Source organism: Cyanistes caeruleus, chromosome 16 (genome assembly GCF_971803275.1).
Source record: "Cyanistes caeruleus chromosome 16, bCyaCae1.hap1.1, whole genome shotgun sequence".
NCBI classification, from domain to species: domain Eukaryota; kingdom Metazoa; phylum Chordata; class Aves; order Passeriformes; family Paridae; genus Cyanistes; species Cyanistes caeruleus.
This window is the reverse complement of record NC_141716.1, coordinates 15,058,826-15,081,110: the sequence shown is the minus strand read 5'-3', so window position 1 is coordinate 15,081,110 and position 22,285 is coordinate 15,058,826. Positions and strand designations below refer to the sequence as shown.

Sequence of the window (22,285 nt, the reverse complement as noted above, 5' to 3'; positions counted from 1 at the left end):
CGTGTGAGAGCAGGCAGTGGGGAGAGAAGAGAGGAAAGCCAGGTGCTGATGAAGATCAGGACGTGTGCCTGCAAGGGGAGAACTCGTCCTGAGTGGCAGCAGGGAATGACTGATCTGGCCATTGGTGCTGCAAGAGAGGGCAGTGGGGCTCTCGGGGACGCTGCCATGGAAAGTCTACACAGGAGTGTTGGAAAACCACTCCTGTTGCCCCAAGGCCTTGGAATGAAATGCTGAGGGTGTTTGCTCCTCCTTCCTGATGGAGAGCACATCCTCATGGCACTGCCTAAATCCTGCTTAGCATTGACTTGAAATCCTGGCTGCAGTTCTGGCAGCTCGTGCCCAAAGGAACACGGGAGTGGAGCTGCCAGAGGTCGGGGACGGGCAGAAAGGAAGCTGGGATGGGCTGAGCGAGCTGGGAAAGAGGCAGCGTCAAGGGGGGCCCAGCCAAGGTCTGCAGCAGCCCGAGAGGCAGAGAGAGAGGGGGGCAGCACGTGCCTGCCCCTGCAGCAGGAGTCCAGATCTGGTATGAGAAGCAAACCAAGGGAGGCAATGAGTGAGTCTTCTTCTCCCTGTTTTGGCAGCATGAACGGGAATTGTACCACCAGCAGCTGAGAGACCTGGAAAAGGACATGGGTGCACCTGACATCCAAAGAGGGAAGAAGATAACCCAGGAATTGGAAGTGGAGAGGGAAGACATGCAAGAAGAGTTGGACCATGGGACTGCTGCTGCCTTGAAGAAGAGAGGAAGAGAAGAAATCAAAGGGACAGAGAATGCTCAACTCCTGAGTGCTGCACTGAGGAAGAGCGAAATGGCCAAAGGGACTCTGAAGAAAAACTTTGTAATCCTGCAGAGAAAATCTCCTGACAACTGCATGGGCCAGTCTCATCTCCAGGTAGGCACAGGCACTGACCTTCAGTCCACTCCAATGTCCCTGAAGGATTCCAGTGATACTTCCCATAAAGAAGTGGGACTCTATATCCCTGTGAGTCCAGGCCTGCTTGGCCAAAGCAGCCCAGGCTGCGGCAGGCAGCCTTGTCTGTCTGCCTGGCCCCAGCCAGAGACCATTGACTGGCAGATTGTTTCCTGGCATGCCCAGAATGACTGCTACAGCTCTGGAGTTTGCTGTTCAGATCAGCTGCAGGCCAAATGCTGGGCATGGGGAGCTGCTTCTCCTGTGCTCACACAAGATCATGGCAACACGTGGGGATTTGGATTTCCTGTGGGAGGGAATGGAGCAGGTGAGCAGGGCGATGGACTAAACCCAGCAGAGTTTTGTACCAAGAGATCTGAGCAGCAGCAGCTGCACTGCTGGTGCCTCGAGGATGCTTGCCAAGATGGAGATTTCTGAGGGACAGCTCTTGTGGTGTTTGAAATAAGGCAATCATCTCCCCTCTGAATCCCCAGCAGGCTGTTGGAGCACAAGAGGAGCAGCTGTTACTTGTCTCACAGAGCAGGCTGGAACCTCAGCAACCGCTTGCATCAGCAGATGATGCCTGAATGAACCACTGAGCCCAGGAGAACTTTTGAGCACGTAAAATGGGCTTTCTGTGCCTCCACGGAGCCTCAGGCTCCTCTGGAGCACAGCACGTTTGCCCAGGCAGTGCTTTGCAGTGCCCTGCTTGTTTCCTTGCCTCTCCCTGTCCCTGCTGCAGTCACAGCTGGCCCAAGACCGACAGCACCACCAGCAGAACTACATTGAGAGCTGTTCAAGGACCAGCCAGGAGCTGTCAGACCTTCACCAGGAGCTGTCCTGCTCCTTTGCAGCTGTGCTCAAGGAGCCCAAAGCTGCTCTTGTGGAAGCAGAGACTTGAAGCTGCATCAGTCTCTGAATCTTAACTTGGCAGGGACATCCTTGGGCCATCGGTCTCTGGAGAGACAGGCCCTGGAGAAGGCAGGTGCAGCTCTTGTGCACAGAGGATTTGTGCCCTGCTCAGAAGGCAGTTCCTGTCAACTGGGGCACAGAAATCCTCCCTAGGACACAGACAAACACTATCAAAGATGAGGGCAAAAAACACCTGCCAAAGCTCTTCCAAGCAGACCCATTTGGTTCTTGAAGGTCTGTTCCTAGTGAGGAATCTTTGATGTAAGCAGCAGGGCTTTTCTTCTGCCTAGAAGACCTAGTAATATATGCGCAAACAGAAAGCAGAGCAGGAAAAACATGCACTTGTGGCTGTCTCAGGATTCTTAATCCATTTTATGAGCTGACGCTGCTCTTGGCCGCCCCGGAGCTCTGGGCTGGCTCCACAGTGCCCAGGGTCCAATGGGAGCTCGCGGAGGGAGGGGTAAGGGGAGGAGGTTACAATACCAGGGACCAATGGGGATACAAAGAAGGCGGGAATACAACATAACAACCAATAGTGTTTTGAGGAAGGGATGACATACATGGAAGGAGCTGGAAGGAGAGGTGGGGTTTACAGGGATGGATGGGGAGCTGGGGCAGGGTAAAGGTGATTGACGGGGAACATTCAGAAAAACTGGGAGGGGTTTACATAACAGACAAATGGAACCAACCAAAGCAGTAAATGGGAGACAACCAGGAACATATCAAACAGACGAAATACTAACAATTTTAACAGAACTGAATAAACATACTACAACAATGAGCCTTAAACACTGCAGCTCTAGGCATTTCTGTGTAGGAATTTGAAAAGTCCCTGAAACACCATTTTTCCTCCTCAGGTGGCTGTCCTAAAGGCAAAGCTTTACTTTCCATGAATATTTATAAACACCAAGAACCTTTTTAGGATTTTTCTTACATCTCCCCTTGGTCAGAGAAGACAGGAGAATTCCTGTGACTCAGGAACTAATCGCATCCCAGAAGAGCATGTGGGTCTTGAGAATGCTGAGCCTTAAAACTGGTGCTGCCTGGAGCAGCAACTTGGAACTCATGTTATGAGCCAGGTCCCTGCCCAGCTGCCCAGCTTGGGCTTGGACCTTGTGACGGCCAACAGCACTTTGATCGTGTGCTAGTGACCCTGCAAAGGCCAAGAACGTTTGAATATTTGGGTTAGGACCCGGCAAAGGCCAAGGGCCTTTGGACACTGGGGTTAAACCCTGCGAAGGCCAAGGGCCTTTGGACACTGCACTTTGGACACTGTTTGTGCCAAGGAGCGGATGGACACGCGACGGGTGAGTGAGAAAGCCACTGCTCTCCTTGTGCCAAGCCCTGCAGGGGCCTGGGTGGGCCTGGGCTGTGCCTCAGGGAAGGCTTCCCTCTGGGAATAGCAAGGGTTTAACAGTTGCTGTTCCAGAGCTCCAGCAGCTTTGGTGCTTGCTGTGGGGACAGGCCTGGGAGGGAATGGGGGGCACCTGGCCATCCCAGAGCACAGCCACATCTCCTCCTCCATCCTTGTCCAACGGGAGGGGCCATGGGCACAAACAAGGGTCATCGCCTTCCCCTCAGCCTAATTTACAGTGCAGCCTCAGTGCTTCCCAGAGGCAAACCGGGGTTTCTCTCAGACATTTCTGAGATGATCCCCAGTGGCCTAGGGGAGGCCATGGGGATAACAGGAAGATGCTTCAAGGGCTGGAGCACCTGTGCCAAGGGCAAAGGAGGCAAGAGTTGGGGTTGTCCAGGTGGGAGAAGGTTCCAGGGTGATCTTAGAGCCCCTATCAATGCATGAAGGAAGGGCCTGCAAGAGAGCTGGACAGCGACTTAAGGCAGGGGCCTGCAAGGACAGGACGAGGGAAAATGGCTTCCCACTGAGACAGGGCAGGGATGGATGGGATATTTGCAGGGAATTCTGTCCTGTCAGGGTGCTGGGGACCTGGGGCCCTGGCATAGGATGCCCAGGGAAGCTGTGGCTGCCACTGGATCCCTGGGAGTGTTCAAGGCCAGGTTGGATGGGTCTCTGGGCAACTCCTGTTTTGGTGTCCTTAGAAATGATGAGACACATTCCAGCATGTTTGTTTGTGCTGCTGTCAAACTAGTGGGCTGAAAATATTCCCAAGGAGGGGAGGAAGAGCTCAGCTGGAATTGCTGCGCTCTGGGACAGGCTGGGAAGCACTTAGATGTGACTGGGCAGGCATGCAGTCTGAGTGTGCTCTTCCCTGTGCTCTTCCAGGGAGCTTGAGGTCTTTCTCACCAGGGACAATCTTCCCGAGCCCCTGAGGTGAGTAAACTGTGCTGAGCTGGCTGGGATTTTGAAACTGAATGGACAGTGGTTCTTGTGGGATCAGAAGAGGCATCTCAGTGGTCCTTTGGAATAGGAAGAGAATGCCTGACTAACAGCTGGATGTGGGCTTTCAGGCACTGACAGACGACAGTGACAGCATGGCCCATTCCATCGTCTGCACTGACAATCCTGGCAGCATCCTCTCAACTCTGACATCCACGGATAAACAGGATCCCTTTGCATTGCTTTGGGAAGTCTCAGGGAATTGTGGGCGCTTGCAGGAACATATTGGTCAAATGGACGAGGAAACCCAAACGGTCACAAGCCGCTATCAGCAGATGGAGGATCTGATAGAAGAAATCAGAGGGTGAACATTTCCTCCTCCTCCTCCTCCTCCTCCTCCTCTTGCATTCCAGATGCAATCTGCTTCCAGGTCTGGGAGTTCTGAGGTTCCTGGGTGAAGAAATCACCTGCCCTACCATGTGTGGCTCTTGAGCATCGTCCTGTCAGGGTTTTTCATGCTCTACTGTGACTCCTAAGGCTGTGTGGGAGATGCACAGCCATGTTGGAATAGAAGACTCCTTCTTCTCACCATACCGCTTCCCTGAATTCTGTTCTTTGCGTGCCTCTGCCCAGCCACTGCTTCTCACTGAAGGAAGGCAAAATCCTGCCTTCCTTTCCCTTTGCCTCTGGAGGATTTCCTTGGTAGGGAAAGAGCAAGGTCTTCCTTAGCCCACTGCCCCCTGCTCCAGCCTGGAGTGCTGGAAATGGGATTGGTGACTCTTGAGGCCTCTTTGTTCTTCTGACTGAGCCTTGTCTCTGCAGTTGCTGTGAAAACATTGAGAAGTCCAGGGAAAAGCTGCAGCAATGCATGGGAATCCCAGAGCCAGGAGCCTTGTGGCTGCATCAAAGGAACACCGAGCAGCAGAAGGAAACGTCACCCCAGGTGGAAAAGGCCCAGCAGCAGGACAGGATGGAGGTTGGTTTTTGAAATGAGACTGGCTTTCCCTTGAATACTTGTCTTGGCCCTTCTTGTACAGTGGAGGCTGCACTGGAGGGAGAAGACCCCTCATTGCAGAGCGAGCTGGAAGTCAAGAGGCAGACACTGGAGGAATTGCAGCTTCAGAGGGATCTGCTGGAGCAAAGGAGGGATGATGTCACCATGGCTCTGGACACCTCATTGCTAGGCAGCACCTGTGGGAGTGGGAGTTGTGCCAGCCAGATCAGCCCAGATGCTGTTTCTGGCAGAAGAAGACAGGGACACTGCTGTGGACAGCTGCCTCAAAATGGCACACACCATCATTGAGGAAGGGCTCAAGGTGTACCTTGTCCTGTTTCCAGGTTTCCCAGGAGCAAGAGTCATCGAGCAGGGCCCTGGAGCAGCTGCGCCAGCAATCCTCTGGCCAAGGGCAACCACTGGCCCAGGTGCACAGAGAGAAGGAGCTGCTGGGCCAGGAGAAGGCTGCCTTTAAGGGACGACTGGCAGCTATGGAGCAGCAGAGGCAAGAGCTTTGCAAGCAGATGGCAGAGACCAGGTAAAGGCAGGGAGCAGAGCCTTTCAGGTGTTTTTACATTCCACAGACATAAAATGGTAGTGTCTCAAAAAAAAAAAAAGTCACAATATGAAGGTTATTTTTCTGACATCTAAAGCCAACAAAGCTCTCGTCAGCTTTGGGCTCCTGTTTGTGCTGCCAAGCACATTCCTGTGGGAAGTCAAAAGCAAGCCACCCAGCCCTGAATTGAGTAGTAGTTAAAGCATGCAGAGGTTGAGTGCAAGCTCATGTTTCTCTTAGGTTTGGTTCCTTATGCTGGGCATTGAACATCCCTCGTTTGTTACCAAGTAGCTTGACATGATCTTGATCTTCAGAACTGAAGCTCCATCTTGAGCATTCCAGGCTCTTACCTGGGGACATTGGGAGTGTTTTGTTCTAGAAGGGGAAGTCCTGTATGTTTTCCCTTGTTGCTTGCTGCCATTGTGGGTGAAGCCAGAGGCTCCTGCTGAAAGTCTTGAGGCTTTCTGCTTCCAAGCCTACTCTTGAGAAGTGTGGGCCAGGTGCTAGGGCTGGTTAGAAAGCAGCAGGGAAAGCCCTTTGGAATCCTCAACGACCTCTGGGGATTCTTTCTAATTGTTGATGGGCATCCACCTGCCAAGCCAATCAAAGTCCATTTACACAGTCCCTCTCACTCTGTAAAGAAGGACAAGCCAATTGGGCTACTGCCTGTTTAGCCAACAATACTAAAATAATGGTGGCAAGCCTACTCCTTGACCTTGCAAGAGTTTAAACAGCAGTCTCTGCATTTAGGGTGTTGGTATTTCTGACAAGTGCTACCACGACCTTGAGATTTTTCTGCATCGTGCCAAGTAGTTCTGAAGTCTCTTAAATACACGGTGTCTGGAAAATGATGTACCTTTCTGTCCATTTTCAAGAGTATTAAAATGTCAGGAGTTGGGCAGGACAAGAGTCTGTCCTGTCCCCCTGCAGAGCAGCTTGCAAGTGCTGATGAAAGAAGGGCTGTGAGCAGAGGCTGAGACTTTGCTCGTCAGCCCATCCTGTCCGGGCAGAGCTCCCCAGTGTCATAGGTCAGGAACAGCAAGTGAAGCTTTGGCTGTTGAGGTCAAGTTGGGCTGGGCTGTGTGTGCTGTGCCAGGCCATAAGGAAGGCCAGGGCACTCCCTCAGAGGGCCCTGCTTTGCTATGGAAATGGCACAAAAGTGCCTTCTCTGGAAGAGTTTCCATGTGATCCATTTTCCCTACTGATGTGTGGGGATCTTGAGCCTCATTGTCCTGGAATAACCAGCTGTGGGTGTCAGGAGCAAGCAGCTCATGTCTCTCTGTATTTGCAATTTGTAGGTCAGCAAAAGGAGAGCCTGGAATCCAGCCTGTCTGCTGCTCAGCAGCAGATATCTCAGCTGGAGATGAGCAGGAACCATCTGGTGGCTCAAGTGCTCAGAGTCACGCAGGCCAAGGCAGTGGTAGAAGGTGAGGACCTCGTGTGCTTTGTCTGTGGTGCCGCCCCTGCCGAGAAAAGCTAAGCACCCTGTAAAGCCACCTCTGTCCACAGGGCTTCTGAGGAGTGGTGGGGCTGGAGGTCCTGAAAGGGCCTGAGGTCAGTAAAGTCAGCAAAGACTCTGACTCCTGCTGTTGGTGATGTTTGCAGGACAAGTGAAATTCCTGCAACAAGAGCTGGAAGCAGAGGGAGCTCTCAGGAGAAAGGAACTGGAAGAGACAGCTCAGCAGCTCATGCAGGCAGAAAAGCAGAGTCAAGAAATGCTCAGGCTTCCAGGAACCGCAAAGCAAAGGGAAATAAACAAGCTCCTGCAAGACCTGGTAGGGGACAATATGCTTCTGAATTCAGGCTGGTGCTGGGACAGTAAATGCAGCCACGGCTCCAGTGAGGGCGTAAGAGGAGTTCCAGAGCAGGTTGGGCAGTGCCCACCCAAAGTGTGACAGCCCAGGGCAGGATCATCCCTGAGTCCCTCCTGACACGGAGCAGATGTCATCATGCAGCAGATGCCAACATGGAGTAGATGCCAACATGGAGCAGATGCCATCAGTGCCGCTGGCTGCAGGAGCGGGAACTCGGGTCCTTTCTTGCTGTGCTTCCATGATTGACACAGGGATTAGGTTTGGGCTGGAAGCCAATGGAACAGGCCCCTGGTCCTTCAGTGCTTGTGGCTGGGGCATCAGGGAGGGGAAGGTGACACCTCCTTTTGTGAGTGCTTGGGCTCAATGCTTGTGAAGGTTTTTCCCAACAGAAATGATTCCATGAGGCTGTGATTCTTGCAGCTGCTGAGCCTCCTCTTAAATTCCCAGACAGGACATGGTTTCTGGAGTGCAGAAAGCCAGTGCTGTTGTCTTTTGAAGCTGGGGTTTGTGGGATGGATGAAGCTTCACATTTTTCAGCAGGGAGCTTCCCTGCAACTTCATCTTGAAAATTGTTCTCCCCTCTTCAAAAAACCTTTTTTGAAGAAAGACACCATGCAGAGTTACAAGAGATGGCTCCCACTCTCCTTGCACTGCCATGACGAGAACCAGCGCGTGGTTGATGTGAGGACTCGGCAGCTGCCGTGGCTCCCTGGCAGGGCGCTCGGCTGCCTCCTGCTCTGCTGCCTCGCAGGCTGCAGCTCCCTCCCGGTCTTGGTCCAGGGACGTGGGTCCTGTGCCCTGGGCTGTGGTGCCATCTCTGGGTCTCTGCTGCTCTCCAGGCCTCCCGGGAAACGCTGCTCTGTTCCGCCCGATTCCTGAAGAGGAAGGATCTCCAGCAGATGCTGCGGGTGGATCAGACCTGGAGGTTCGGCGAGGGCTTGGTAAGGGCGGGCTGGAAGCCCCAGCCCCAGGCTGGAGAAGCTCAGTGTGTGCGGCTGGCAGCTGTGCCCTGCCCAGTGCCGCACCCAGGGCCGCCAGCCTGTGCCCCACACGCTGCTCCCTTCCCTGGGCCCCGCGGGCTCTACTCCAGCCCCCTGTGGCCCCGAGCCGTGTGCCCATGGAGCCCCGGCACCGCTGCTCTGTCGGGCAGGGCAGCAGCGCGGCTCCCCGGGCAGCAGCCGGCCCTCTGCCCCCTCCAGAGCCCGGCGCCAGCGGCTGCTGCCCGGTGCCTCAGGGCTGGGCGGGCACGGGAGGCCGGGGCTGGCCGCAGGCAGCAGTGCCCGGCCGAGGGGCAGAGCCCGCACCAACCCTTCCCTCCCGCCGCCCTCTGCAGCTGGCACAGGACAGGAGCCGAGCGGCTGAGCACCTGCACCGGGCCCTGCTGTACCTGGACAGCCCACAGGAGTCCCTGCGAGCGGCGGCCATCAGGTTCATTGGTGAGCCACGAACCGGGCTGGGCTCCCTCCCTGCCCCGCCGCAGCTCGGCCCCAGCCCCGGCTGCTGCCCCGGCCCTGGAGCCCCGGCTGCCCTCGGGGCTGCTGCTGCCGGCCTCTGGCAGCCGGGCCCTTGGGCTGAGTCAGGATGCGGCAAGGGCCGGGGCTGAGCCCTGCCGGGGCAGGAGGCCGTGTGGCCCCAGGGCTGGCAGCGCCGCTGGCAGGGAGCTGTGCTGCTGGGACCCTGACAGGCTCTGTGTTCCCAGGGATGGCCGGGCAGCACCTCCGGGGGAACAAACGAGAGCTCCAGAGCATCTGTCAGGGTGAGTGAGGGCAGCGGGCTGCCAGCCCCGGCTGCCAAGGGGAGCTGCAATCCCTGCCCCGGCTGCCGAGGGCTCTGCTCCCTGTGCGGACCAGGCCTGGTGTGGCCAGGGCACACACAGAGATTTCAGGGGCACGAGTGCCAATAGTGTCCAGTGGCTTTGGGCTGATCCCTTTGGTCCCTGCTCCCTCCTGGCCATGGCCAGAACCACCTGCGTTGGCCCTTGCACGGGGCTCTCCTTGGGTCCCTGCAGATCCAGATCTGACCATGGCTCTGTTCCTCTCTCTTGCAGCCCTTGATGACAAGGCACAGGACATCAGCCCTGCCATCAGAAGGCTGGCTCTGGAAACAGCCTTTGTCCTCCGGGCAGCTCCAGGCTCCATCTTGCAGAAGTGGCAAGATGGATTCCGCAGGGCACGCAAGAACCGCCCTTGTCTGTGGGCCCGTGGCTGGCTGTGCTGCTGGAGCTCTGAGGAGAGCTGAATTGAGAGGCTCTCTGTCTGCCGGGGCCATCTGAGCCAGGCAGGATTTTTCTTTAAGATGGTTTTTTTTATCCTTCTTCTTTTTTGTTCTTTAAAATAGAAATATAGAAATATATAGAACATAGATATAGAATTATATATAGAAATATAGAATGTGTTCTCATACCCAGTGTCTCAGGTGCTTTCTCTGGTGCCCAGTGTGCGCAGGGCATAGGGGGAGAGGGGAAAAGGGTGCTTGTGCTCAGCAAGCTGCCCAGGCGTGCAGTGGGGAAGGGAAAATGGCCAGAAGGCCCTCGGCCTTTGGTGCTTCTGCTGAAGCCTTAACGCTGCCCACAGAGGAGCTGGGCAGGGGCTGGAGCTGTGGGGATCGCTGTGATTGTGGTGCCTGGAGATGGGCACGAGGCTTCTCCCAGCCAGGAAGCGCCATCTGTGTCCTGCAGCCCGTGGGTTGCTGGCGGGATTGCTGAGGGCTCTGAGGCTCTCTCAATCCGGTTCCTCTGGAGCTCCATCGGGGCTGCGCCGCTGCCGGGCAGGTTGGACAGGCTGGGGGAGACCAGAGGGGCTGGGGTGGAGGGAGGCCTGGAAGGAATGCGGTGCTGCAGAGGCCTTGATGGGACAAGGCAGTGGGAAGGCAAAAGGGGCAGGTGTGAGGGAGGAGGCGGCAGGAGGCTCCAAGGGCACAGGAGGCCCCTGAGGGGCCGGGATGGTGGAAGCACTGAGGAATTGGGTGTCAGAGGCCACGAGCAGCCCCCGGGCAGTCACCTTGTTCCTATCACCCGCTGCTCTGGTGCTTCCCCTGAGAGACTGCCATGCCTGCAGCAGAAGCCCTCGAGGCTGGGCCTCAGCAGCCCCGAGGTGCCCAGGCTGGGCTGGCTGGCAACAAGGAGGGCAAGGAGGCCCTGGCAGGGCACAGCCACTGGGTGCTGCCAGGGCAGCGGGCAGAGGCAGGGCTGGCGGCCAGCCCGGGCCCCCGCGCCTGCCCAGGCCACGGTGCTGAGACCGAGGCTCCCCTGACACAGAGCTCTGTGTCTGCACAGCTTCTGCCTCCATGGGGAGGGTGGTGATGTCTCCTCGAGCAGCGCTGCTGAGTCGCTGCTGCTGAAGCGGCTCTGGACAGAGCAGAAACGGCACCAGAGCATGCACAGGAACAGCCCTCAGGGCTGGGCTGGAGTGGCCAAGATGCCTCCTTCTCTTGCAGGAATAACAGAGATGATGGACACAGTCCCTTCAGTATATATGTTCTATAGGCTGCAGTTAGGTTCTAATGTAAATACATTTCTTAGATTGCAATTGCTATAGAGGTCCTTTCATTGTAAATACATTTTATAGATTGTTGCTATGAAGATTCTTATAACGTAAATACATTCTGTAGTTCATTGGTGGTGGTGGTGCTGTTGTGTAAATAAATTGTCCTTGTTTGTCACAGGCTGTCTGTCTTTGCATTTGCTTTGGGCACAGGCAGCATTTGCACAGCTGTGGTTTCCCCTTGCCCTGGGTTCCTGAGGCTGGAGGTCCCTGGGGGTGCTGGCACAGCCACCCTGGGGCTGGGGTCCCCGTGCACAGGGGGGAACCACTGGTGGCGCTCCCGGCACTGGGCACCGCTCGTGTTCCTGGGCTGCTGCAGAGCGGTGTCCCCAAGAGCAAAGCTGTCACCAGCAGAGAGGGGGCTCTGACAGGAGCAGCCCCTGCAGCAATGCAAAGCAGGCAGGAAACCTTCTGCCACCCTTCCTGCTGCAGCCACAGGGACTCCTGGGCTGAGAGCTGGCACCAGGCTACACGGATGCAAAATCCACATTCAAGCTCTGAAGGCCTTTATGGCCTTGGGAATTGCTGGAGCCAGCATCTGGGGAGCAGCTTTTTCAGCTGCAGGGGCTGATATTAAGGGCTTGGAGCCCCCAAAAGCTCTGGCCCTCCTCTGCTTTGCATTGCCAGTGCTCAGATTGTTCAAGAGACAAAAGCCAAGCGAGGGGATCCTGCCCTGCTTGCGTTTCTGCTGCTGGAACACGGGCTGAGACATCACAACTCTGGGGGCAGTGATGTTACAGGAGTCCTGGGACCACTTCCATTAGGGCCTGGAATGATGGAATCCTGGAATGGTTTGGCTTGGGTGGGACCCTATAGGTCCTCTTGTTCAGCCCTGAGTAACCTCCCACCTCCCCAGGTTGCTCAGGGCCCTGTTCAGCCTGTCCTTTAATGCCTCTCTGCACAGCCTGGCCAGGGCCTCACCCCCCTGACACCAAAGAATATTTTCCTAACATCAAATCCACTCCTATTCCCCATTGGAACCCATTTCCCCTTGTCCTGTCACTACAGTTCCTGACAAAGAGTCACTCTCCCACTTCTCTGTAGCCCCTTCACACCCTGGAAAGGTGCTGCTCTTGCTCTCTTGGCTGCACGCGAGCATCACAGCCCCGTCTCCTCAGCAGCCATCCGTGGCTTCACATGTTCCTAGCGCAGGGCACAAATCAACTGCAGCCCTGCTGCTTTGGTTGGAGCCTCCCAGTTGGATCCTAAATGAGCTGCAGAAATGCCCAGGTGCTTCTGTGACTCCAGTGGATACACAAATGGTTGGCTTGAGATAACAACAGCCCTGCTTTCTACTGCCACTGTTGTGTTGGAGGTACCAACACTGCCTTGTTCCATTTTATTGCAGTGTCCTAGTTTGACACTAGGCTGGACACCAGGCACGCTGGTGCCGAGGCAGTGAGATAATGCTTCAGCTATGCAAAAAGCTGGATGCAGAAAGAATTAATTACTTTGTAAAAGGGTATGTGAATGCAGAATTTTTTGGAAATCAGCAAATTTAGCATGTGATTATGAAATAGGTTGCAATATGAAGGTTTGGAAAGTATAATGTGAACATTAAGTTAAAAAAATGTATAAAAGGTAGTACTGTGTGAAGAATGGAGGAGTGAGTTTGTGCTGAAGCTATGCCACTCCCTCCCGGCATCAAATAAATAAATACCTGCTCTATAGGCCTTTATACCATGGAGTACTGTTTTCTTGCCCAGCTTTAGGGCATCAGCACCATGATCAGAGACACAGACCAGCTTCTGTTCCCACAGTTATCCCTATGCTCTGCACTTCCCCAGGTGTCTGCCTCGATGTTCACTGGGGACCTCCCTGTTTGTGGCCGTCCATTGCCGTGCTCAGCAGGCCGCCAGCTGTGTTTGCACATGAGCTGCCACAGGCAGACACACAGCAACTGCAGCAGAGGCTGGGCCAATTCTTTTTCTTCCAAAATGCAAGAAAGACAGAAAGGCACAAGGATACAAGACAGCATCTCTGTGGAGTCTCTTTGTCCAGCGAAATTCAGTAGCTGTTGGTGTTTTTGTGCTACTGCTAATCCCTTCCATGAAAAACAACATTCCAGGAAGGAGCAACATCATCTGACACGTCCCAAGTGTTGCCACCAGTTGTTCCAGGTGCTCTGGCCAACAGTCCCTGTAGGATGGAGCACAGCCCCCAATGCACATTGGCTTTGGCTGCCCTCTGGCACAGAAGCCCCCCCAGGGCACAGGTCTCTGGGGCAGGAGATGGGCACCAGCGCTGCCAGGGCTCGGGGGGTGGCAGGCCTGCTTTGGCAAGGATTCTGACACCCCTGCTGATTTCAGTGGGGTCAGAACAGCACTCGGGCCCTGGCCCACACGTTCCTGGTCTGTGTCACACCGCCACGTTTAGGATGGCCACCAGGCGGGACATGTCCCAAGGAGGCCGTGACAGCTTCTGTGGAGGGCCCCGCGCCCTTCCCGCCACGGCTGCCTCGGCAGCCCAGGGGGCTCCTTCTGCTGCCCTGAGCCCACAGAGCAGGGCAGCCTTTGCTGATGGTTTGAGCTGTTCCTAAAGATCCTGTTGGGCTGTCTGAGACACTTGGGCCAAGGCATTGCTTCCAAGCTGGGCCACTTTGGCCGGGCTGGGTGGAGCCCCAGGGCAGGGGGCAGCGTGTGCAACGGTCCTTGGTGACACGGTGCAGCATGGTAACCGTGGAATGGAACGGGACAGGGTGTCCAAGGGCCCTTTGTGACATGGGGTGACATTAGTGTTGGCGGTGACACAGCCACACCACAGTGCCTGGTGCACGTGACAGGGCAGGACGGGACAGAGTGGTGCTGTGAGGAGCCCCCGCACAGCGCACTCATTCCTTGCTGACCCAGAGCCTTTCTGAGGCGTTACTCCTGCAGGTCACCTCGAGGCCAGACCACAGCACTCGGTGACCTGCAGCCTTCCCGAGGCTTCACTTCTGGTGAGGTGAAGCACCACACTTCTCGGGTGTGCTCGAGCCCAGACCGTGGCATTTCCTCACCACGGTCCTTGACGACGAGTCTCCTGTCCTTGTGGCACGAGCCCCTGAGACCCAAGTGCAGGACTGGCTGTCCTGCAGCCTTGCCAAGACTTCACTCCTGCAGGTGCCTTCCAGGCACAGCTGCAGGACTTGCCAACTCAGACCTTTTCTGAGCCACCTCTGCTGCAAGTAGCCATGAATCCAGGCAGTGATGTTGAGCAGAGACCTCCGAGTGTCCCCAAGATGACCTGGGTGAAGGAGGAGAAAGAAGGCCCTGGGACTGCCCCAGCACAGCAGCATGGAGAGCTGGAGCAATTCCAGCCACCGCAGCAGGGTGAGCGGCAGACCTGGGCCTGCAGCCAGCTTGGCCTCGTCCCATCCCATCCCATCCCATCCCATCCCATCCCATCCCATCCCATCCCCCGGGGACACGCCCATGGACAGGACAGAAGTGGGGCTGGGGCAGACGCCCTGGAGCTGTACTCTGTGCCCTGGGGCCTCCTGGGGCTGTCCCTGCCTGGGGAGTGCAGGGCTGGGCTGTGTTCTCCAGCCTCTCCCGCAGCCCCTCAGCTCAAGCTGCGCTCGCTCTTTGCCAGGAGCAGCCATGGAGCGCACTCGAGAGCAGGAACGCAGCCGTGGCCTCTTCCGCACAACAGCGCAGGTACCTGCAGCCATCCCCTCTCCTGCTCAGCCCAGCACCACGCTTGGAGCACTCCATGCAATGTCCCTCATTTCTTGCCCTTCTGCTGCAGATGATTTGCAAATTCATGAAGAGAATTCGGGAGGAAGAGACCAGTGCCATGGGCACTGTGGTCAGAGCATACTCTCCCATCTTCAAAACCAAGGCCAGTGCTGCCCTGCTGGACATGCTTGTGGAGGAGGGTCCTTCCAATCCCAAGCAAGTAAGCAGCCTGTGGCCTGGCTTCGATCCTCCCAGGAATTGCTTGGCCACGCCAGCTGCTCACTGCAAGCCTTTGAGGCCGTGGCAGTGCGGTGGGAAGGGAAGCACTTCTCTGGGAAGCTGGGCACATTACTCCTGCTGGCAGCTTTCCAAGTTTCCCTGTGCCTTCTCCAGGTGCTCCCCATGGTGAGGTTCATCCACCAGTGGCTCAAGGCTAATGAGTTTCCTGAGTACAATCTGTACAGGCCCCTTCTGGATATGACAGAGGCACAGCCTGCTGACGTGGTGATGGCTCTCCTGCGTGTGGCCCCATGGTGTGACAGGTACAGGGCCCACGTGCCCAGAGGGCTCAGGCCATCCCCCTGCACAGCCTGGCCCAGGTGTCTGACAAACAGAGGATTCCAGGGCCCTGTGGCTCCTCCCTTTGTCAGCCCTGGCACAGCAGCCCCCGAGCCTGCTGCCCGCAGGGGCCAGTCCCCACAGGGCTGGGCTGCCACAGAGGGGCAGTGGGCAGAGGCAGGGCTGGCAGCCAGCTCAGCTCCCTGCTGCTGCCCAGGCCACGGGGATGTGTCCCAGACCCCCCTGACACAGAACTCTGTCCCCACAGAGCTGCTACCACCATGTGGAAGAGCATCATGTGCTCGTGCAGGGCTGCAGAGCCGGCCATGCTGATACTTCTGGATGTGCTGGGCACCTGGCCAGAGCTCAGCATGTGCACCTCCGACGGGGACCACACGGCTGTCCTTGCCCTGGCTGTGAGTTTCTGCAACTGACCTTTGACCCAAGGTCACCTGTCCCTCAGGTCTCCATCCTCCCTCCTCCCATGGCATCTCCCTGCATCAGGCACTGGGCTCAAACCTGGCCTAGGAGCAGCTCCAGGGCCACCAGGCCGGCTGCTGTCCCTACATCTCCACTGGCCTCTCCCTGCCACGCTCGGGCCCTGCCACATGGACACCTGAGCACTGAGCACTGACTCAGGCTGCTCTGTCCTTCGCAGGCAACTGTGGTGATATGGAAGATACTCCAGCTGCCCTGTGTCCCACATGCAGTGACAGTGTATTTCCCCCGTCTCTTGGTGCATCTGCTCTTGCAAGTGCTCTTCAGCACATTGGATCTGCCAGAGAAGGTCGATACCTTCTGGAAGAGATGCCAGCAGCAACACGGCCTTGCCATCAGCCCCAACAGGTGCTCCATGCCAGTCCTCCTGTCCCTGCCATGTCCCCAGGGCAGCAGCCCGTGCTCCCAGCATCACCTGGGCTTTGCTGTGCACACAGGTTTGCAGTGCAGACCCTGAAGGCCCTGCTCTGCCGACTGCACTATGAGGATGTGGTGGCGGCAGTGGAAGACGAGTGTGGCTGGGACACGCTGCTGTGTGCTGGCACGCACCACTGTGCTGTGGGTGTGCTGGCCAGGTGAGCAGCCACCAAACAGCGTTTGTGCCCTGTGCCTGGGGTGCCCCACACAGTCCCCATGGTCAGGGGCCAGAGGGCCTTGTCACCAAGGGATGGCCAAGGACACTGCACAAGCCTGGGAGAGGAGGGTGCCCAAGAGCAGCTGCTTCCCAAAGGGCCTGGGTCCCCTTGCAGGGTGGTGGAGAAGGGCCAAGCTCCTCCTGGGAGTCAGTCCATGGAGAGGTTTGTCCTGCTGGCTCAGGGTCTTGGTTCCTTTTTCCTCCCGTCAGAGCAATGCGTCACGTGTCCCTGCCCTTGTGTTCTGCGATTGCATTCTACCTGCTCGGGCTGCTCAGCAAAGACACGGCACACGGGGATTTGGCCGCCATGGCGTTCCTTGTGGAGGTGAGCCTGAAGGGCAGCGCTGTCTCGCTGAGCTGTCTCCCAGCTCTCTGCCCTCTCGGTGCCGCAGCCGCCCGGGACGGTGCCCACGCCCTGTGCTGCTGCCTGGGCCCAGCCCTGTGCGCTGCTGCCCCATCACCGGCCTGTGCCCTTCAGATGTTGGAGTGCCTGGACTCGAGTGAATACCGTGACAGCGTCCTGGAGATCGCATCAAGCAAACTGCAGAGCGAGTGCAGGGAGAGGCGTCGCTTGGCACTCAGAGGCCTTGTGGTGCTCGGCAAGAATTCCTCCATGGTGAGAAGGGGGCAGCGGCTGCCGGCGTGGGGCTGGGGAAGGCAGTGGCTTGCGCTTGGTTGGCCTTTGGGCACTGAGGCAGCTGCTGCCAGCTCTCCTGCCTCCTGCCTCTTGCCTCCTGCCCCAGGCCTTTGGCACAGGCCTTTGGCCTCTGGGCCCTGTGGCAGCAGGGTGGCATTTCACATACTTGTGTTCCACACAGGCCAAAAGAATGTGGAGCCTGCATGAAAGGCTCGTGGAGCTCCTGTGGGAAAATGACAGCCATGTGCTTGGGATGAGCATCGCTCTCCTCAGCCGTTTGTTCCTGTACAATGGTGGCCCGATAACCATCCCCCTCGGCCTGCAGCTGGCTGAGGCGCTCCTGCCGCTCTTTGACAATGTAAGGCTCTGTGTCTCCAGCCATGGCTGCTGCCTGGGCATTGTGCCCTGGGCATTTGCAGGCCTGTGCCCAGGTGGGCCTGAAGCAGCTGATGCTGAGGTCTTTCTTTCTTCCTTTCGTACAGGACGATAGCCAGGTGCAGCTGTGCTCCATGTTCATCTTCCAAGAGATGATGGATTTAGTACCAAAGGAGGGGAAAAAGGCCCTGAAGTCCCACGTGCAGCAGAGCCTGCTCCCACTCTCCTTGCACTGCCATGACGAGAACCAGCGCGTGGTTGATGTGAGGACTCGGCAGCTGCCGTGGCTCCCTGGCAGGGCGCTCGGCTGCCTCCTGCTCTGCTGCCTCGCAGGCTGCAGCTCCCTCCCGGTCTTGGTCCAGGGACGTGGGTCCTGTGCCCTGGGCTGTGGTGCCATCTCTGGGTCTCTGCTGCTCTCCAGGCCTCCCGGGAAACGCTGCTCTGTTCCGCCCGATTCCTGAAGAGGAAGGATCTCCAGCAGATGCTGCGGGTGGATCAGACCTGGAGGTTCGGCGAGGGCCTGGTAAGGGCGGGCTGGAAGCCCCAGCCCCAGGCTGGAGAAGCTCAGTGTGTGCGGCTGGCAGCTGTGCCCTGCGCAGTGCCGCACCCAGGGCCGCCAGCCTGTGCCCCACACGCTGCTCCCTTCCCTGGGCCCCGCGGGCTCTACTCCAGCCCCCTGTGGCCCCGAGCCGTGTGCCCATGGAGCCCCGGCACAGCCGGTCTGTCGGGCAGGCCAGCAGCGCGGCTCCCCGGGCAGCAGCCGGCCCTCTGCCCCCTCCAGAGCCCGGCGCCAGCGGCTGCTGCCCGGTGCCTCAGGGCTGGGCGGGCACGGGAGGCCGGGGCTGGCCGCAGGCAGCAGTGCCCGGCCGAGGGGCAGAGCCCGCACCAACCCTTCCCTCCCGCCGCTCTCTGCAGCTGGCACAGGACAGGAGCCGAGCGGCTGAGCACCTGCACCGGGCCCTGCTGTACCTGGACAGCCCACAGGAGTCCCTGCGAGCGGCGGCCATCAGGTTCATTGGTGAGCCACGAACCGGGCTGGGCTCCCTCCCTGCCCCGCCGCAGCTCGGCCCCAGCCCCGGCTGCTGCCCCGGCCCTGGAGCCCCGGCTGCCCTCGGGGCTGCTGCTGCCGGCCTCTGGCAGCCGGGCCCTTGGGCTGAGTCAGGATGCGGCAAGGGCCGGGGCTGAGCCCTGCCGGGGCAGGAGGCCGTGTGGCCCCAGGGCTGGCAGCGCCGCTGGCAGGGAGCTGTGCTGCTGGGACCCTGACAGGCTCTGTGTTCCCAGGGATGGCCGGGTGGCACCTCCGGGGGAACAAACGAGAGCTCCAGAGCATCTGTCAGGGTGAGTGAGGGCAGCGGGCTGCCAGCCCCGGCTGCCAAGGAGAGCTGCAATCCCTGCCCCGGCTGCCCAGGGCTCTGCTCCCTGTGCGGACCAGGCCTGGTGTGGCCAGGGCACACACAGAGATTTCAGGGGCACGAGTGCCAATAGTGTCCAGTGGCTTTGGGCTGATCCCTTTGGTCCCTGCTCCCTCCTGGCCATGGCCAGAGCCACCTGGGTTGGCCCTTGCACGGGGCTCTCCTCGGGTCCCTGCAGATCCAGATCTGACCATGGAGATCTGTTCCTCTCTCTTGCAGCCCTTGATGACAAGGCACAGGACATCAGCCCTGCCATCAGAAGGCTGGCTCTGGAAACAGCCTTTGTCCTCCGGGCAGCTCCAGGCTCCATCTTGCAGAAGTGGCAAGATGGATTCCGCAGGGCACGCAAGAACCGCCCTTGTCTGTGGGCCCGTGGCTGGCTGTGCTGCTGGAGCTCTGAGGAGAGCTAAATTGAGAGGCTCTCTGTCTGCCGGGGCCATCTGAGCCGGGCAGGAATTTTCTTTAAGATGGTTTTTTTTTTCCTTCTTTGTTCTTCTTTAATATAGAAATATAGAATTAGAAATATATAGAATATAGATATAGATTTTTATATAGAAATATAGAATGTGTTCTCATACCCTGTGTCTCAGGTGCTTTCTCTGGTGCCCAGTGTGCGCAGGGCATAGGGGGAGAGGGGAAAAGGGTGCTTGTGCTCAGCAAGCTGCCCAGGCGTGCAGTGGGGAAGGGAAAATGGCCAGAAGGCCCTCGGCCTTTGGTGCTTCTGCTGAAGCCTTAACGCTGCCCACAGAGGAGCTGGGCAGGGGCTGGAGCTGTGGGGATCGCTGTGATTGTGGTGCCTGGAGATGGGCACGAGGCTTCTCCCAGGCAGGAAGCGCCGTCTGTGTCCTGCAGCCCGTGGGTTCCTGGCGGGATTGCTGAGGGCTCCGAGGCTCTCTCTATTCGGTTCCTCTGGAGCTCCCCAGAAGGGAGCCCTGGGGCCTCTGAGCCTGGGCTCAGGCTCCAGGAAGCCTTGGGGACAGTCTGGGCTGTGTGGGTACCCCAAGGTGCTGCAGGCTCGTCCTCAGCTGCAGGGTGCCAGTGTTGCACGGCTGCAGTGTCCCCATGGGCAGGGTTTGCTTTGGAGCCTGTGCTTGTGGTGGCACAGGGAGCTCCGAACTGAGCTGGGCACGGACCCACAGCCCAGCCCTGCCATCCTTGCAGCTGCTTTGGGCTGGGGGCCGGAGCAAGGGGAGCCCTGGGATCTGCCCCTGACAGATCCCTTCAGACTGCACAAGGAAATGCTGGTGCTGGTGGCAACCCTGCCCAGGGCAGGCTTGATTCCTTTCATTTTATCCCTCAACACCAGAGTGCATTTAGTTCCTCTCCAGGGATAACACAAAATTCCCTGCTGGTGCCCATGAAGCTGCAGCCCCTCCCGGGCTCACCCCTGCCCCAGCTCTGGGGTCCTGAGCACAGAAGGAGCTGGAGCTGTTGGAGGCAAGGCAGTGGAGGCCCCAGAGATGCCGCAGGCTGGAGCCCCTCTGCTCTGAGGAAAGGCTGAGAGAGCTGGGGCTGCTCAGCCAGGAGGAGAGAAGACCTTGAGGAGGCTTCACTGCGGCCTCCCTGGCTGGGGGCTGGACATGGGGGTGTTCCTGAACACTCATGAATCTCAGCCCAGCCCTCTCCTCAAGCAGAAAATAGAAAGAAAAAAATATTAAATGGACAAAGAAAAGGGGGAAGTGTGTTTATTTGTGTATCAAGAACTTGGGGTGAAAAAATTAGCCAGGTGTCCTCAGATCCTTTGTGTGATGCAATGGATAGGTACAATAAATCCAGTGGAATCCCAGTGTTTCCTTGGCTGAGGACAGCCAGCTGCCCCTGATGGGGACACCAGCCCAGGAGGCTCCAGGGCTTTCTGGGATTTGGGAGCCTTTTTCCTCCAGCTTGTTTTCCTGCTGACAGGTGCACAGCTTCCAGGCCACTTCCACTCTCCCAGGCAAGGCATCAGAGGGGTTTAATGCAAGCTGTGATAAAATGTCTCTGTCTTTCCTCACAGCTGTAAACTAACCAAGGAAAGCCGTACTCCTGGTAAAAATCACTGGATCACTTTGGACTTCAGGCTTTAATTTTTACCAAGCTTTGATTTTCATCAGGATTTAATTTTACTCAGATCATCTGACTTTCAGGACATACATTAATCTTTCATTTTCATCAGACAGTGAAAAGCTGTCTGATTGGTAAAAACCCATTGGTGAAAGCTCAATAGGTTCTGGTTAGGCTGGTGGGCCTGAGCTTTGTGGGTGTCTCACTGCATTCCCTGGCTTGGACAAGCTGCTCTTGGTCCAAGTGTCCCGAGCCAGAAGCCTGATGAAGAGAAAGGCATATGGGAAAACAAGTTTCAATAAAACCTTTGAGCTCTTGTTATAAATGTTGGGAAGAGATGCTGACTATTCCTTGCTCACCAGGTAAAGCTAAGGAGTTTTTAAGCATGGAGCTGAGAATAGCAGATTGGCTGGAGAAGAGGGTGATGCCCAGACGTGCACACTGCCCACCAAGGCAGGAGAGGACCGTGCCCTCACACCCCATGAGACAGCCCTGGTGGTTGTGCTGACCCTGTGCCAGGATTCCCTGGGGCTGCTCTGCCTGAGCCCCCCTCAGCCGGCTGTGCTTGTCCTGCCTCCCTCCTCCTGTGGTTGTGCTTCCAGAGGGGTGTTTGTGAGGGGCTGTTGGAAAAGCAGATTAATGAGCGAGACATTGAGAATTAAACCAATCCAAATCCACACAGTAAATAGGGCTGCTGTCAAGTGCCGTTCCCGAGAGAGATAATATCCCTTCCCCCTTAATTTCTTAGTAAATCCATTATGATTAATGCTAGTACAGTGGGAACACTGTTATTATAAATACATGGGTGATGGCAGAGCTGCAGCATTAATAACACTGGGTATTACTTAACTAATTAGCTGCTGGTTTTGATAGGACTCTTACCCTGCTGCATTAAGCTGAGCCTTGCATTGCAGCCTTCTCTGGGCTGTCTCTGCTGCAAGGACACAAAGTGAGAAGCATCTCCTTCCTTCTGGCCAAAAGCCACCCCCCCCACCCCCCGTGGCACTGGCACTCAGCTGAGCTCCCAGTGGGTTGGTGGCACCTGTGGAAAGCCTGGGACACTGCTGATGGAGTCTTGTGGTGTTGGAGACTAGCAACAAGTGAAGGAGGGAATGGAAGCAGGACCTGGCACCTCCAGGTGAACCTCAGCCCTTGGGGACCAGGGGACATGAGAGGACACTGCAGCCCATGGGGACCTGTCACCCTGAAAACTCAGCTTCTGAGCTTGCTAACATAGTTTTCTAAGGACTTTCCCAGGACAGTAACTGTAAACATAGATATGTGTACATTCTTTCTGTTACACGTCTTCTGATGGGCATTTCTCATGGCCAGTGCAGTGAGAAAGTGTTATCCTGAGCATCCAATGCCTGGCCATGGTAAGAAGCCTATAAATCCTGGGAGGAAAAATAAACTCTGCTCTTTCTTCACCACACCTCAACCTGTG

The 22,285-nt window shown here is 57.1% G+C and overlaps 2 protein-coding genes across 2 annotated transcripts in view; one reads left to right on the top strand and one right to left on the bottom strand.

The window, feature by feature from the left end:
• Window positions 1–22,285, bottom strand: part of LOC147650267 (maestro heat-like repeat-containing protein family member 7) — a 285,583-nt gene that overhangs the window by 2,243 nt on the left and 261,055 nt on the right. The window lies entirely within an intron of this gene.
• Window positions 13,785–22,285, top strand: part of LOC147650270 (maestro heat-like repeat-containing protein family member 7) — a 226,296-nt gene continuing 217,795 nt past the window's right edge. The window contains exons 1-14 of the mRNA XM_086853491.1: window positions 13,785–14,336; window positions 14,599–14,663; window positions 14,755–14,904; window positions 15,078–15,226; window positions 15,511–15,658; window positions 15,901–16,088; window positions 16,178–16,315; window positions 16,585–16,699; window positions 16,853–16,990; window positions 17,193–17,369; window positions 17,494–17,649; window positions 17,808–17,909; window positions 18,302–18,404; window positions 18,668–18,724. Of these exons, the coding sequence (XP_086709617.1) occupies window positions 14,198–14,336; window positions 14,599–14,663; window positions 14,755–14,904; window positions 15,078–15,226; window positions 15,511–15,658; window positions 15,901–16,088; window positions 16,178–16,315; window positions 16,585–16,699; window positions 16,853–16,990; window positions 17,193–17,369; window positions 17,494–17,649; window positions 17,808–17,909; window positions 18,302–18,404; window positions 18,668–18,724 (1,825 nt within the window). The 5' untranslated portion in view covers window positions 13,785–14,197. The remainder of the gene's footprint in view (window positions 14,337–14,598; window positions 14,664–14,754; window positions 14,905–15,077; window positions 15,227–15,510; window positions 15,659–15,900; window positions 16,089–16,177; window positions 16,316–16,584; window positions 16,700–16,852; window positions 16,991–17,192; window positions 17,370–17,493; window positions 17,650–17,807; window positions 17,910–18,301; window positions 18,405–18,667; window positions 18,725–22,285) is intronic.